The sequence below is a fragment of the Sphaeramia orbicularis genome, chromosome 19 (genome assembly GCF_902148855.1).
Source record: "Sphaeramia orbicularis chromosome 19, fSphaOr1.1, whole genome shotgun sequence".
Classification (NCBI taxonomy): Eukaryota; Metazoa; Chordata; class Actinopteri; order Kurtiformes; family Apogonidae; genus Sphaeramia; species Sphaeramia orbicularis.
In genome coordinates, this window is record NC_043975.1 from 32,733,239 (window position 1) to 32,750,303 (window position 17,065).

The 17,065-nt window shown below is 37.7% G+C and overlaps 2 protein-coding genes across 2 annotated transcripts; one reads left to right on the forward strand and one right to left on the reverse strand.

Moving 5' to 3' along the window:
* Positions 1-2,796: 2,796 nt before the first annotated feature.
* On the forward strand, positions 2,797-8,427 carry LOC115439551 (tectonic-3). Its single transcript, XM_030163407.1, has 14 exons — positions 2,797-3,332; positions 3,590-3,704; positions 3,789-3,886; positions 4,165-4,274; positions 4,422-4,530; positions 5,508-5,620; positions 5,720-5,758; positions 5,875-5,949; positions 6,044-6,163; positions 6,241-6,339; positions 6,773-6,876; positions 7,017-7,164; positions 7,279-7,413; positions 7,938-8,427. The coding sequence occupies exons 1-14, from the start codon at positions 3,017-3,019 to the stop codon at positions 8,181-8,183; spliced, it is 1,827 nt and encodes a 608-aa protein (XP_030019267.1). The 5' UTR covers positions 2,797-3,016; the 3' UTR covers positions 8,184-8,427.
* mto1 (mitochondrial tRNA translation optimization 1) lies at positions 6,568-16,282 on the reverse strand. Its single transcript, XM_030163406.1, is given in 13 exon segments — positions 6,568-8,611; positions 8,793-8,950; positions 9,029-9,138; positions 9,221-9,392; positions 9,540-9,830; positions 9,833-9,964; positions 10,984-11,174; positions 11,929-12,041; positions 12,122-12,420; positions 13,739-13,856; positions 13,978-14,177; positions 14,874-15,076; positions 16,009-16,282. Coding segments are annotated over 12 exon segments (2,136 nt in total). The 5' UTR covers positions 15,064-15,076; positions 16,009-16,282; the 3' UTR covers positions 6,568-8,449.
* Between the last annotated feature and the right edge of the window lie 783 nt (positions 16,283-17,065).

The window sequence follows — 17,065 nt, forward strand, 5'->3', positions numbered from 1 at the left end:
ACTAAAGTGCCCTTATGTAACATTCCCAGTTACGTATGAACTCCACTTTTGCCCACAATGATGTCTAAACCACTTCCTCTGTAATTTGAGGAAGAAACTGGGGAGGGTCTTGAAGAACCTCTGCACAAAACAGAAGAACAAACTGCAATCACACAAAAAGCACAAAGACCTAAACTGAGAATCACATCTACTTCTATGGATTTTGACATGAAAATGACTTTCATCCAGGCTTTGGGAGCTTTTTTAAGAGGCAAAAAGCTGGTAGAACCAGACCTTTGGAGCCAAACCTAAGTAAATAAAAGAATTACCCAATAGTAACATCATTTCAATTTGTAAAGAAGACAACTCTTTCAGTGTATATAGACTAGAGTGCACACTGACTGATACAAATTCATTTGTGAATACTCTGTCCTTAGTTTTTCTCAGAGCAGCTGTTATGAATTCACATTCCAGGATTTCCACTTTCAGTACCCTGCCAGGAGAAGAAACAATATTTTCACTGAAAATAAGTAAAGCCTGACAGTTGCCTGAAACATTTAATGAGTATAGAGTTCTTTTACAATTCAGAGAAAGGGTTTTCAGTTGTTTTTGTTGTTGTTGTTGTTTTTTAACACAGAACACAACAGGAATAAATGTGAAATTTAGAAAAACACCATTAAATTCATGCATTTTTAGTAAAAAGCTCTAACACATTGTCTATTCCTGCTATGTTGTTCTTCCTGCATTACTTGCATTCTTTCCACAATGATAATTTCTGTGTTATGTCTTCACGCTTATTTATATGACATTTAAACTCTGATTAGATCCTATGAAGTGTACACATACATGCAGCAGTCCTCATTAGGTCGAGAAATGTCAGTCTGAAAAACAGAGGAAGAGGCGAAAGAAATGTGCTAGCTCACTGGTTTTATAATTAAAGTTGAAGGATAAGAAAATAGCAAAGCTTTGTCAGATTAATTCATGATTTGCCTCAATATTTATTGTACGTGCAACCCAAAATAAGAAAAAGTAGAGACAGAAAATACAAAATAAATAAGAGTTTAAAATGTATTTTTATTTTTATTTATTTATTTATTTATTTATTTTTACTGAATTGTAGATAGTATGAACACTATAGATTTCATATTTTGTCTAATCTGGTTAATTTCATCTGTAATTATACAACCATTTCTTTCTTTCTTTCTTCTCTTTCTCTCTCTCTCTCTCTCACTCTCTTTCTTTTCTTTCTTTCTTTCTTTCTTTCTTTCTTTCTTTCTTTCTTTCTTTCTTTCTTTCTTTCTTTCTTTTTTTTTTAACCTTGTAACTATTTAAAACAGGAAGTCCCTTGAGATAAAATCTCTTTTTCAAGGGAGACCTGACCTGACTTTTTGGGCTTTAAGGAGGAGGTGTCAGAAAAGTTACAGTTAGAGATGTATGGATATCTCATATATCTTGGATATTATCAATACACATCAAAGAAAAAGGGACAATTGAGACTAATAATGTGTTAAACTAATGAAGACAATGTGATTTAAACTGGCAAAAATTGCAATAATTTTCCACACAGAGACCAGTGATCTTTAGCCCATCTTTGCTTCTTAAGGATTACTTTTGCTGGATGCTGCTTTTATACCAAATAATGACTACAATCACTGGCTCTCATCGCCTGTAATAACTCACATTATATTTTATTATTTTAATTCACCTTTGAATTACCTCTATTCTAACATTTTCTTCAATGTGTTGCAGCCTAAATGAGAGGAGTGGATTTATATTTCACAGATGAAATGAGATTGACAACAGAAGTACAACCTCATCTTAATATCACTGCCTTCTGTTTCAGTTTGCATTTTCCATACCGGTTGTATGTACTGAGCACTATGCATGAGCTTTTATTCCCTCCTATCATACTTTTCCTAACCAAAATGGGCAGATCTGTATGTAACCAAATGTGCAAATAAACACAAGAGAATTTGAAATAAAGTGACATACTGTGACAACCGTCTTGGATTTAGTAAGAGGAATACGGATGCACCCCGATAAATGATAAAAAGAAAAAAAAAAAGAAAAAAAAGATCTTGCTTTTGTTTTCTTTAAAAAGTTTAGAAGGTAGTTTTAAAATAAGTGATAATAAAAGAGGAAATAATACATATGTTGAAACCTGGTGAGGTAAGAAAGTCTTTATCTTTGTAAATAAACTGCACAGGCTTAATGTTATGGTTTGTTAGTTTTTATTTATTTAGCTATTAGGATGCTGTTGGCATTCATTTCTCATAGACGTGTCAAGTAAATGCATCCTGCTGCTAGGGGGCACCATTACATCTTTATCTTTTATGAAATACAGAAGTAAACACAATGGCATCAATAAGGTGCACAATATACAGTCTAAAACAAGTGGAAAATATGTCCAATCATCATGAAGGACGTCCATTTTTATTTTATTTTTTGCAAATTTTGCCTTAGTTGTTAATTCAAATGTCCTACAAATGCCTATACTGTAGTATTATTCCATGTACAGTACAATATAAGGTATGCACAGTGTGTTGACTTAATTTCTTTATGATAGTTTCTGGATCCACTTCGAAGAAAGAACCATGGAATAGAAAAAACAATTTTTTTTTCTGTATCACCGTGTGCATTGTATGTGTTTTTTTTTTTGTTTTTGTTTTTTTTTAATCGACTTTTTATCAAGCGAATTACATGAGTGGCTTCTTATTGTCAGATTGTGGCGTACAATGTTTGGCTGAATAGTAACTTAATATGTGTTTCTTCTCTTGTACCTACTTTACGGTAGTGACGTCTTAACAACGGAAGTCGCATGACAACTTCCTTGGTAACAGGAAGCTAACGCTGTGTTGCAGATATAGTAGTAAAGTAAATTAACATATTTTGTTAAAAAATATATTTAAGGAGAAAGTTTTTCTAAGTCCTAGGAATATATAAATATTTGACTATATGCTTTCAGTTTTGTGACAGAATAAGTGTCCGGTTAGCTGTAATAATTTGCTAATAATTAGCACCATGTTGGACTGAGAGGATGGATTATCTCCGCTGGTGCCGTACACTTCTGCTGTTCATTATCCTTTGTGAACATTTGGCTAATGCAGTTACGGACTCAGGCGTTACTTCCTCCGGCTTTTCCAGTCCAGCTCCCGGGCAACCTTTCAGCTCACCGACCCCCGCTCCGGGCGGCGCTACAGCGGCAGCAGAGTCCACCAGTGTCGGGGTCAGCACCACCGAGGAGGTCACTGTGGACCCCATGGACACCACCATGCTGACTGTGTCTGAAGCCCCGACTGTAGTGACTCCAACTCCCGCCGTGACTACCGTCCCACCTGTGGTCATCCCAGACGGTACAATGATATGATTTAGTTTTATAGGAAGTTGGATGACTAGATCCCATTTAACACTATTTGGGGCAAAGAGTATGTTTGAGTGGGACATGTCACCAATACTGACAGGTGTTTAAGACTGTTTTGCTTTGTCTTAAACACATACAACAGACACTGCAGTCATGTTGTGATAGATATATTTCTAATCGACATGTATGCAAATCCACTCTGAATTAAAGTTGTCCAGTTTAACACCAGTCTTCCCTGTTGTGTTCCAGCTTGTCTCTGTGATTTAACCCCTGGTTTCTGTGATCTTGGCTGTTGCTGTGACACAGACGATTGCGGTGCCACTAACTTGAGTACTGTCTTCACTGGATGTCCTCAAAAACCTATGTAAGCCTTCTTTATGCTACTTAAGTAATAACATATTAAGTATACAGTTTTAAATGTTAAAGAGCTTTAAATGTTATTTTACAGATCAGGAGTTTGCATTGAGAAATGGCTCATCTTCAGAGCCAACGTAGACTCATCTCTTGTCACAGTGACTGATTCATTGTTTTGTGTCAAACCTCAAGGTAAGTATTACTTGAATATACTCATAAATAAGCTTAAACAGGGAACACATAAAAGTAAGATAAGGACTGAGAAAATTATCACAAACATGTCTTGTTTTTGTATATTTCACTGAGTTAGTTTTTATTGTGTTTTACTGTGTTTGGACTTTATTGTACTCACTACACAAAGATAAACAAAGATAAATTAAAAAGTCAGTATTGTATCTATTTGATTTGCAGTCAGTGCTATTAACAGGGGAATTGCTGATAATGTAACTAATCTATGTCCCTCTCAACAGATAAAGCGTCATCTCCTCCAGCTCTGCTTCGGTATCCAGCTTTAGATAACTCACACCACTTTGCCCCACCGCAACCTGCAACTATAAGCCACAGCAGAGATTTCTACCGGGTAAAAGAAACACAGTGTAGTAAAAGATGTTTAAAGGTTCTTGCTCACAGAGGTCTGCTGAACCAGAGTGTCCGACTGAACTAAAACAAAATCTGCAGATGTCTTTTATTAACAATTATATACATGTACAACTGTTTTCTCTATAAGGTTGATGATGTCATTCAGACATATTTCACAAAGGCGTCTGTACGAGGTCTTCTTCGTCAGCCTTCCCCATCGGCTGCTGCTACATTCTGCACCAACCGCAACCCTGCAAGTAAGAAAATTGAAAGGAACTAAAACTATTGAGTATCACAAGTCAGTGGAGATTTCTCAAACCCTTTCACGTCTACACTTGTCACTGAGATGAACACAAAGGCAATTTAAGGTTTATATCCATGACTTAAGCAAAGTAACTAGAAAAATGTATTTTGTCCTGACGTCAGTTTATTTTGTGAGGGATTTACAACAGTCATGTTCAGTTTAGTTTAGTTTATTTCAAATATGCAGCAAAATTAATTCTCCTTAGTCCTTAGAAATAAAACAGATGGCAAGAAAACATGAAAAAAACAAATAAACATATGCATACACATGAAAACAAAGTATGACTTCATTCACACATTTGAAAAGGAGTGGGAGGAAGTATAACTTATTTAATCCCACCCCTTCTCCACACAACAGTCTATTCTTTAGCTTCCTATCAGCATAATAGATATTAATATGTCTCTCCAGTTGATGATGCTATTGAATTTGCAGTCATTTTCACTGGATTTTAGTGCCGTGTTTGATAAATAATTCATATATTAACATCTTTTATATTGTTACATATATTGTACTGTATGTGTAGCTACAGTCAGGTCCATAAGTATTTGGAGAGTGACGCAAATTAAACTGAAGGCGGCTGTAGTAAATGCTCAGCATTTGGTGATGTCAGTGGATGCTGGACTTAGGGCAGTCACTGACCGCAAAGGATGTTCATCCAAGTATTAAAAACAAGTCTCATATTTATAATGATCTTAGTTTGTCCAATTATCTATGAAAATAGAGGGACTACATATAAAATGGTTGTAGTACCTAAATGGCTAATGTTATATTTTTGTTAAACCTCTTGATTTAAAGTTAAAAGTCCACACTTCACATCTTATTTAATTTCTTATCCACTGTGCTGGTGTACAAAGGCAAAATTACAAAATCTGCGTCACTGTCCAAACACTGTCCTTTATGTAAATACCCTCTACATTATTCTGTTTGCAGAGTTCTTGAGGTCGGCATCTCTGTCATGTACCCGCTCCATAACTCTTCAGTCATGCATCACAGACCCGAATCTCAATGCTCGCTCCTACTTCTCTGATTTAAGTCTGGTCAAGGTCAGCAATTTCACTAACACTCCCTGTAGTGCTTTCTTAATTATTACAATGGAGAAAATTTCCCAGCAGACTGACTCACATCAACATTTGTCATTGCAGATTCCAGTAGCTGAGACGGTACAAGTGTCAGACTTACTGGTAAGTGTCAAAAGATCAGGTGTACAAATGATCACTGGTGATTCTTTAAAGTGCAGTATGTGGTGAAGTGTTTAATCCTCTAAAATAAGACACTTTATATAATACTTTGCCTTTAGATCCCAGTGACACCACTGTTTGACTGGCCTGAACCAAGTCAACAAAACACCTCTTGTATCAATGTGGTGGAAAAGGTGAATTGATTACATGAGCTGTTTTTCTCCCTCGTACTTGTTTCTTTTATCATAACAATGAAACCCAATTCTCATTTTCCTGACTGTTCTGTAGGTGGAGCTCGTCATCACCTACACAGGCAGAGGGGAACTCTCATATGCATCAGTGAATATAGTTCTAGCCACGGTGGACCCAGATCAGTTGCTGTTGCAGACACACTCTGTACAGTTCCAGGTAACGAGTTAGACACACATTTTAACATTAAAAGCAGCAGACATAAACTTTGACTTAACATGGTGTTTCTCTTCTAGTTGGCGACACCCAGCCCCTCTCCAGGTCCAGTGATCCCTGCAGTTGGACTTAAAGCAGGATCTCCTCTCATTGGTCGCTTTGATGACACAGTGAAGCCTGTATCCTCACCAAATATGTGATTAACTGTTTTTTAGCTTAATAAGATAGAAATTCATATTTTTAGCAGTTCTAATTTTGGGAAGTACACATTTTGATTTCAGTTTGAAGCAGAAGTAGTTTTATTTTAAAGTATTCACTAGTTAAGTTTTAATATTTCAGGTATTATTATTATTATGACAAGATTTGTAGAGGCTAAAAAAGGTAGGACAAAGAATGCATGACAAAAGTGATTAGCAATATCATAGTTTATTGAAGGTCCAGCATTGTACAAAACCATTTTATTGTCCTGTTCCAGGAACCATTTACACTGCAAGAAAACAAAAATGAGAACTTACATTTTTGCTTCTAGATTTAGTTTCAATTTAGTTATGGTCAATGACTTTAATAACCCTGATCTTCGTCTTGCATCATGGTTCCTTGACTGTTAATCAGCTGACCACACTTGGGATGTCACAGGGTGGGGTGTGTTCTTCTGACCCCAGCAGGAGGACTCCCATCCTCTTCACCCACAATACCATCAGTGGTTGCACATTTAGGTGAGCTGGATTTTGATGTCACCCCATGCATCTTTATTTACAGTTTATGAAGAAATGATACAGTATTTAGGATTATGGTGCATCAGTGGTTTATGATCTGCCTTAAAAACGTGTTGTGTCTCCTCCTCTGTGCTGTTCAGTTCCCCATCTAGTAACTGCTCAGAGCTGCGTTTGCAGATTTATGGCGTCTTGCAGGGACTTGCCATTCCTGATGTTGTCGCCATGAACTCAGGTCCACAACCAGACTGGACCAGAGTTCTTACTAATGAGTGCCCTGTTGGCTCCGAGGTAACCATCTATGTACTGCATTTATTATTTTGGGATCGTCTCATTTTGAGGTGTGGTTTGCCTCTGCAGTAAAACACAGATTATCCTCATGACTGCCTTTTTAATGTCTCTCAGGAAACCTGTGACTCAGGCTGCACCCTCCCACACTCTCTCACTGTGCAAGTGCTGTGGGCTCGTCAGGGTCTCCTGGCCCTTCCTCAGAGCTACATCCTGGGGGCCAAATACCTTTTCAAGTGTCGAAGTTTTAAGGTAGTCTTCTTTATGTGAACACTATCATGAACTGTGTTTTCACCCAAAACCACTGGAACTTTTAGTCCCAGAAGTCGACCAGAAACAATTAGACAAATTTAGATGGAAAAAGCGATAGCAATTTTTACACATCATGTTACATGCAACTCAGCATACTCAGTAAGGCTTGCCCTTTGTCGTTGGCTTATCTGTCACATGCTGTCATCTGTAATTCCATGCATGTAAGCATGTCTGAAATAAAATGCTGTGAGTAGAAACTAATCAGAAATTTTCAGTGCTGCAAGCCTCACACTTTAGAAAATCCAGCAAGGGACATTTTTGGGGCTAAAATAAAAGTCCCTGGAACCACATTTAGAGCTTGGTCCCTATGGTGGAGACACACTGTGTTCTTCCAAAGCTTCCGGGGAAACGTCCTGTGGTGGAAACACAGCTAAAATCGGCCCATTTACTGTGAAGCACTTATTCATAGCATTATATTGTAATAAGCCAATGTCCAAATTCTCTCCTCTTTTTCTGTCTTTCAGTGTCCTGTGTCGTCTCCTCTCACTCTAACCTCCCAGGTGATGTTTGCTGACACTACAGTTTACCCAGAACCCCCAAGGGGCTCACCTCAACCTCAATGGAAGTTTCCATTTGGCTTTTTTACCAGAGGCACTGCTGAGCTGGATGGACACATTGTTCTAAACGGCAGTGACACCGTGAAGATCACATGGAGTTTAATGCTGTTCAGTGTTATGTTATTAACAGGATTACAATTCCTGTGTAGGTAGTTGTTCAGGTAACACTTTGAAGCTTAAGGGCTTCTTAATTTTAAGAAAAATGTACTGAATGGATGTAATGAGTGAATATTTACTATGAACTGTTTTAGGGATTTATTTATCTAGGTCTTCTTTTGTACAGTTAATAAAAAAACCTATTTTTTGTGTAAAACATGAAAGTGCTACATGTCTCCATAAAATAATTATGTACCTTAAGTTATTTTTGTACATTTTCAGAAATACATTTATACACAAGGCTTCATGAGGTATTGTTTTACTCAAGATGCATTTCTTGCTGACAGCTCCTCTTCTCTGTCCTCCTTTTGGTGTAGTTGGCGTTTGTGCGCTCTTTTCTCCTTTTGCCCTTTGTGCCATACATAGTTGAGGAGGTGGACTATAGCAGCAGGAGTGACACCCGGTAAGCGTGTAGCAGCTCCCAGCTGGAAGATAAAACACAGAATTAATTCAGTTTAACATAGAAACAAGTCCCTTTGAGCTGGGAGACATAAATATTTTCTCAGGTCTTTTTACATGATTTTAAAGAACAGAAAAATAATAAATAGTAAGTTCCACAGATACAGTTCCTTTACATAATCACCCTGTATTATTTATCAGACTCACAGTGCTAGGTCGAACTCTGTCCAGAATCTGTCTGACTTCTACAGACAGAGACACCGGCAGAGAGAAATAGTCTATGTCCTGTGGAAGAGACATGTTCTCTTCCCTCTGAATTCTCTCAATATCTCTCTTCTGCAATTCACAGTGTGGCCTGTAAACAGCTGAAAGATGAAAAAATGTGAGAAAAACTAAGCTGTGTTATGGTCAAAGGAAGGCTGAAGACTCAAATATGACTTTACCCTCTATCTTGAGCCTCTGTGAGAATTCCTTGTAAGGTGAAAGGCACTCTGGGAAAACAGATTCCAACATTTCAAAGGACACATCTTGGTATTGAAGCACTTCCATACCACTGAAAAACAAACACACAAAGTACCTTACAACTGGTTCAGGATGTAAAGTTGACTAAATCTGATAAGATATTTGTTACTCACTTGAGCATGTTGCCCTTGGCCTCACTCATTCTTATGTCAGGCAGCTTTTTTCTCCAGGCAGGAGGTGACATAGTGAGAGATTGAAGGGCTGTGAGTGCTTCCTGGAGACTGTCTCTTACTCTTACAGTCTCCTGGTAGCGAAAGGAGGACACGCATCCCACCTCCTCAAACCCTGATATGGACAACAAACAGAGAAAGAAGAGTTGATAGTTTGAGTCACTCTGTTAGAACAATGGGTGCTTGAGTTTAAGGCAAAATGCATAGAAACTGTACTTAATCACATTATTTTCTAATTAAAGAACCCAGATATGCTCCGTACCTTTCAGAGTGAGGCGGAGGTCTGCATTGTCCGGCCGTAGGGAGGTTCGAAACTCAGCCCGGCTGGTGAACATGCGGTAAGGTTCTGTGACTCCTCGGGTCACCAGGTCATCAATCAGAACTCCGATATAGCTCTCTGTTCGAGACAGAGTCACTGGAGGCATGGACAATGCAGAGCGTGCAGCGTTCGCCCCCGCCCACACACCCTGTGCAGACAGAAGGTTTTCTTAGCTTTTAATAGTAAACTTTAGTAACGTCTGAAAAGCTGAATGTAAATAAAGAGATGAGCAGCCACCTGTGCAGCAGCCTCTTCGTATCCTGTTGTTCCATTAATTTGACCGGCTAGAAAGAGACCCTGGGCGCTTTTCACCTGCAGGGCAGGACTCAGCTGAGTAGGACACACGTAGTCATAATGCACGCCATAACCTGACGGAGCCCAAAAAAAACATCAAGCACCTGATACATGTATGAATTACAGACAATTAATGCACTTTTTTTTTTTTTTTTACAATCATTATATTAGTGGTTACAATGACAAGGTTAATATCATCCAACAAACATTTGTATCTTTGTCCACTTCTGTCCTATATAAACCTTATATTCTATACAGATATGAAAGTTATCTTCCAGTGTGTCTGATTGATGACACAAACACTGATTCACACATGTCCTAGGTAAGGTAAGGTAAGGTAAGGTAAGGTAAGGTAAGGTAAGGTAAGGTAAGGTAAGGTAAGGTAAGGTAAGGTAAGATAAGATAAGATAAGATAAGATAAGATAAGATAAGATAAGATAAGATAAGATAAGATAAGATAGACATTATTGATCCCATCATGGGGAAATTTCCCAGTTGACAGCAGCAAATACAAAAATAAAGGCCTGGAAAGACAGAAAACAGAAAATATGCCCTTCTGAAACATAAAGTATAAAGAGAAAAGAAGTATTTATGTAAATTTAGATTTTAATTTAAATGTTATATACATATTTACAATGTATTTGCACATGCACACGTTTTAATATGGGGGGGGGTTACTGTGAAATGTTATAGAGTAATTGTTTTTTCTGGATGGTTTGCTTGGTATGGTTTGTCATTTGTCCTGAGAGCTTACCTTTTATAATGGAATGATACAAGCAGATACTCATATCGCAGAGAAAGACTAAAATTGCCACTGAAAATAAAAACTAAAACTAAGGATTAAAAAAACAAACGACTAGCAAACCCATTTTTATAAGCAAAAAAAAGAAAAGAATAGAAAAGAAAAGAAACAAAGCTCGTGCTGTATGGTATATGACACACCAATTGAATGAGATTCTCCTATTGATAAGAAATGAAAGTGGAAATGCTGTATCATTGTAAATGTCATTTCTATAATGAAGACAAGTCTTGCCTTTGCCTTTAGATCCTGTAAATCGGTTTTTAATTGATCCAGAGTATTGAGGCGGTGTACCTGGTGTGTGGATCTCAGCTCTGTGGAAGGGGGGGATTTCTCTGATGAGACGGAGCTGCATCTCTGGGGGCATAGTCATGGTCAAACCCTGAGGGTACAAAAGGTCCGAGTTCACCCCCTCAGGCTCCAGCCACACCTGGTGACTTCGACCCGGGAAGCGGAGCACACGTGACTCAATGGAGGGGCAGTATCTGTACATGACAGGGTTAATTCTTTAATGTGTTTGGACACACTGAACACAGTTTCTAATATTTAAACATCCCATATGTGTTTATGTGTGTGTGTGACTTTTCAAATAAGCGAATGAAGTCATATTTTGTTTTCATATACAGTACTGTGCAAAAGTTTTCGGCTGGTTTTAGATTTGTTGTTTTTGTAGAGGTTGAAATGAACATGCATATTTAATTCTCAGTCTCTTTTCTTCAAATACAACAAGAAAATACAGGGAATATGTGCACAGCTTTAAAAGACACATAAAAAAACAGAACGAAATGGGCTCTAAAGGTTAAAGTCAGTATTTAGTGTGACCTCTGACCCCATGACAAGGAGCAGCAAAAACCGTTACAAACATCTGGCATGTGTTGAATGAAACCTGGAATAAAAAAACAGAAAGTGAATGCCACAAATTTCATTTTGTCTGAACAAAAGGATTAAAGACATGTTAAGTGTAAAAGGAAGGCCACACTAAATACAACCACTTTGGTTTATAGAAGCTGTTTTTTTTCACTGAAAAGTTTGTTTTTACTGCTGTACATACTTTACTGTAGTATGTACAATCTACAAATAAATCTAAAGGCTGCCTAAAATGTTTGCACAGTAGTGTATATGGGTAAGTTTTTATGTTTTCTTGCAATCTGTTTTATTTTTAAGGACTAAAGTAGAATCATTTTGTATGTTTTGTTGCATATTTGAAATAAACTGAAGTGAAGGGAAGTGTATATGTACCTTGGACCCTTGGTGTCTTGCTGTACATGACAGTTGAGATGAAGGGTCTCCCTCACCACTCGCTCTACTCCAGGGGTTGTATAGGTCAGGTAGCATGACTGCTGTTCTTCAGGCTAGAAGATGTTCAGAAATCAAGTTAACTGTTCGATTAATAAGGACACTGAAGCACTGTTGGAGCTGGTGTCAACCTTACCTTACAGCGTACGTGGGTATTGAGGAAGCTGAATGGTGATGGAATGCTGTCAGGGGGTTGAAACTTAGCCAAGGAAAAGTCTACCGAGTCCTTCAAGATCCTTGGAGGTGTACCTGTCTTCAGTCTGCCCATCCTTAGCCCCAGCCTGTCCCTCAGGGTGTTTGAAATACCGGCACTGGACGGAGCATCTCCAATCCGACCTCCGGGGGAAGTGGTTCGGCCCATGAAGAGGGAACCGGACAAAAAAGTACCGGTGGTGAGAACCACAGAACTGGCTAAGATCGGGTCGCTGTCATTTGCTGAAGAGAAAAACAAAGAAACTTAAAGCATGAACTGAGAGAGAATACTGAGTTTTATTTTTTACAAACTTGGCTATTAATTTGGTAAATATCTGTATTTTAGAAGTTGGTAGAATAGTAAAACTGTGTGAGATGAATATTACAAAGACTTTGAGGACTTTGAATCAAAACTGACAAATTTACATGACTAATAACTATGGATCAGTATTCCTGTGTGCAATGATCTCTGTATTTACTGCATATCTCGAATCTTTTTATGTTATAATTTGCCCTTTATTTTACCTTTTTATTATAACTTGCTCTTTGCTGCTTTAAAACGGTTCTGATGTTGAACTAACTCAAGTTATCTTTTTTAATTTACCACAGAGCATCTCGATATCTAATCTTACAGATGATCTTATTTTAACATATATTATGTAACTTATTATTTTACATATTCATTTTTTTGTTATTTAAGTAGTATTTTTTTTTATCTCATGGATGATCATATCTCATACCTTTCCCAAAGTATCATCTGTCTAAGAGTATTATTACCCTGCCCCAAAAGGGGAGGTGAGGGGTGTTGTATTTGGTTTGGTTTGTTTCTTTGTTTGTTTGTTGACACTTAAACAGCAAAACTATTGGGTTTATAGATTGCCAGTGACCCAGAATAGATGTGATTACATTTTGAGTAAAGTAGGTCAAATTTCCAATTTTTTATGAAATTTTTAAAATCTTTTTTTCTCCCATAATAGGCAAAATTTCAAATCGCTATAAAAACATCAATTTTAACTTAATTTACTTAAATCGTTGCAGAGATATAGGGATTAATTTTAGACATCACTCTGCAAAATATTTAAGTGATAGCTTGTTTTTTGATTTTTTTTTTTTTTTGTTAAATTTCTAAATCTTTTTCTTTTCCCATTAACTTATAATGGGCAAAATTTCAAATGTCTGTAAAAACATCCATTTTGTTTCAATTGACTTCAAAGTCGGCACAATATTATATATTTATATTTAACAAATATTGAATATGGATGAAAGAGTTGATCGATGCCAAAATAAGCTACAATACTTGCGAGGGGCGGGGTTTATTATGCCTGGCACCACTTGTTTTATATCTTATCTTATCTTATCTTATCTAAATAATTATCTGACCTTAACATATATCTTAAAGACAAGGTTTGCTTTTGGAAAATGTTGCATAAATTGCAATACACAGATTACCCAATTTTTGAGCTACTAAATACTGCCATTGATGTATTTATATTTGTTTGACACTATATTTGCTTAAATCTATTCACGTAACAGTAGCAAATGTAAGACACTGGATCCTGACCTAAACGTATCCCAGTGACTCTGTGACGTCCAGGCTCCTGTGGGTTTGCATCTGTCACCATCAGCTCCTCCACCGCGCCCTCCAACACCGTCAGTCTGGGAGTGCACAGCAACTCAGACTAAATGACAGAAAGCCGACAGACACACACAGACACTTCAGGAAATGTTAACAGCAAATTGAAAATCTGTTCTACTTGACACAGCACCATAAACTTCCATTTTCTCCTCTGCATGTCATACCTGAATGAATTCGCGGTAACGCTGGCGGTCCAGCTGTGCCCTTGGACCCCACACTGCGGGACCTTTCCTTCTGTTTAAAATGGAAAAATATATGCCCGCCCAGTCCCCTGCTCGACCACAGAGCCCATCTAAAGCATCCACCTCCTTCACAAGCTGGCCCTTCCCTACCCCTCCAAGAGACGGATTACAGGACAGGACACCTACACGATGAGATGGGAGAAGTAAAAAATAAGATAAGAATTTCACTCTTATGGAAACAGTTTTTGTTTATATAGAAATATTTTCTGCTTTTCTATTTCACTCTGCAATAACTCACCTGTGGTCATAAATTCATTTGCATTTAAACATCATTTTGTACCTTCTCATTCTGAATATTACAGCTTTTGCACCTTATAGTTTTATTTTGGCACATTACAGTTATTATCCAGTTTCTTTACCCAGATCACTTTTATACTTTTAATTTATTATGTATAGTGAACAAATGGTAAAGTGGAACATTTCATGGACCTCCAGGCAGTAATGAAAAAGTGATGAAAAATGGTAAAAGAGGAACTCTTTGGTGAAGGGACTGTCAATGCACAAAAAATACAAAAACCAAGGTACGTTTCAGGCTGCTGGCCTTCATCATAAAGGCCAGCACTGGGACTCAGTGAGGTCCATTGAGACATGTCATAATTAATAAAGGCGTTTTAAAATTATGAGAGTGCCTTGGTTTTTGTATTTTTTGTGCTATTATGTATAGTGTTTGCTCTTGTGATCTATTTTTCACTCTTGTGTTCTATTTTTACTGTGCGTCATGCTGCTGCTGCACTACAATAAAGTTAATCTATCTATCTATCTATCTATCTAGATTTGTCAAGGAGGGAAATGTGACTTTAGAGAACCTATTCGCTTACCAATGGTATGTATTTTTTGTGTAACCAGAAGGGTCTCTGCTCCCACTCTGGCTGCAGCCGCCGCTGCCTCGGTGCCCGCATGGCCACCACCCACCACAATGACATCATAGTGCCGTCCAGCGAGGTGACCTGCCCGTCTGGAAACCACTGACAAGAAGCTCTGCAGGGGGACAATCTTCTTTGTCAACATGTGAGAAGCACACCTGCCGAAGTAGGATGGACTTTATGAATCACAGAGGCACAACAAAGTGTGGACAAAAAAGGACTAAGCAATTTGAAAAATGAATGAATAAAAAATTATGTATGCAGTAGGATTATGCATGTTCCCAAATAGAGGTTGAAGTCTGTAAGACACCTAAATCATTTTGTAAAGTAGTTAAACCAAATCAATGTAAAATCAGTGTGGAGAATACATGAGATAAATGATCTTTTCCTCATTCCATGATTGTAGTTGATCTAGAGTAGACTTATTCTCAGATATGAGTCTGTTTTCAACCAGCTCTATATGTAAAGTGTCATGAGATACCTTTTGTTATGATTTGGTGCTATGTCAATAAAATTTGATTTATTGATTGATATGATAATAATAATGGCTCAGTCTTGTGCTAAAGTATATATTCTTTAATTAAATCCTTTAATTTAACAATCCAGAAAAAAATCTTGGACTTACACAAGCATTAGTCACCAGCACACTACTATACAGACATGAAACATACATTACATTGCATATTAAAGTTAGAATGCTGTTAATTTTATTCATCTTTTAATTCATGAGCACTACACACAAAAGCCACTGTTTTCTATCAAAAACAAAACTGCCACCCTTTAAGTCGTAGGAATACATACTGGATTTTCCTTTTAGCTCGAGCATCACCTGATCTCATAATTTCTGATTCAGAATGTAATGTTAGGATTTAACAGTTAGATTTAAAAAGAATATATAGACTTCATTACAGTTAAGTACATATACCATGTTGTAGGATAAATGAAGTAAACTATGCAAGTATGTCAGGCAGATTATTAGGATAGTATGTTTAGGTCTTTTAGTTCTAAAATGATTCCCATCCAACTGCAATGAATCCTGTCTTAGCGGTATTAAACACATTATGTGGCTCTTATCTCATTTAAAAGTTACCGTGATTTTCATAGATAGCCTACTTACAATTTCTTGGTCTGGAAAAGAAGATGGTCTAATTTTCAGGTTTATTACAGAAGCTTAAATTAAAGACTGGACAAATCCTGTACATGTTCGCAAGCCTTTGGTTACTCAAATGTTCTTAATGGAGGCCGCCATGCTGTCCGTGAACGCAGCCGTAATACTCAGTGTATTGACGCACTCACAAAGTTGTTTACGAGGTGAAGTCTTTTTGTCTGGGCTTTGGCTGCTTCTCTAAGTTAGTGATGAATTCATCAAAATAAAGCAAGCTACACTACAGGCTACAATAAATAAGTGATACATACTTTAAAGACAAAATGAGATTTTTGTTGTGAGTGCCACGTGTACAGCTGATGCCATCACTAATTGATTGTGTCATTGATCATAGGCTGTTGACAAAAAAAATAAATCAAACATCGAGTAAGTGATTTAATCACACACAAACCCACATAGGCGTGTTCACCAGTGGGTCAAAGGCGAACGTAAACGCCCCCTCCCCCTTTCAGCCGGTTTCCAGTTAGCCGCGCGCGGATTGAGTCAAGTGAACCTACCGAGAGGTGGTGTTGACCGACCGCAGCAGGTTTTCACCACGAAACCTGAAAATATAACTTTTTAAGGCAACCGACAGCAACGCTAAGGCCGTATATTTTAACGGAAAGGTCAACGGTACCGGAGGTGCGGCGACGCGACGGACCGAAGAAAGTAAATCCCGGAGATAAGGCGCCCGAAGTGAGCTTGAGGATCAAAGCAAATGCTAACACAACCAGCTTTGCTACCGCTAAATAATATAGTGAAACTCGTGTGATTTTATCGGTCGCTTGGTTTGACATAACCTCTGTGGTTACGAAGTAGATAGGAGGACCAGTTAAGTTAAGTTATATGTTACATTTAATTTAAACGGCGAGGTGTTTTGGATTTACATTTTAGGCCACAAGCGACCTGTATTCAGCTAGCAAGATTAGCTTCAGTAGCCGGTGTTGTTGAGGTTAGCCCGGCTCTGTGCTAACTGGGACTGGTGATATTGCTAAAGATAGTT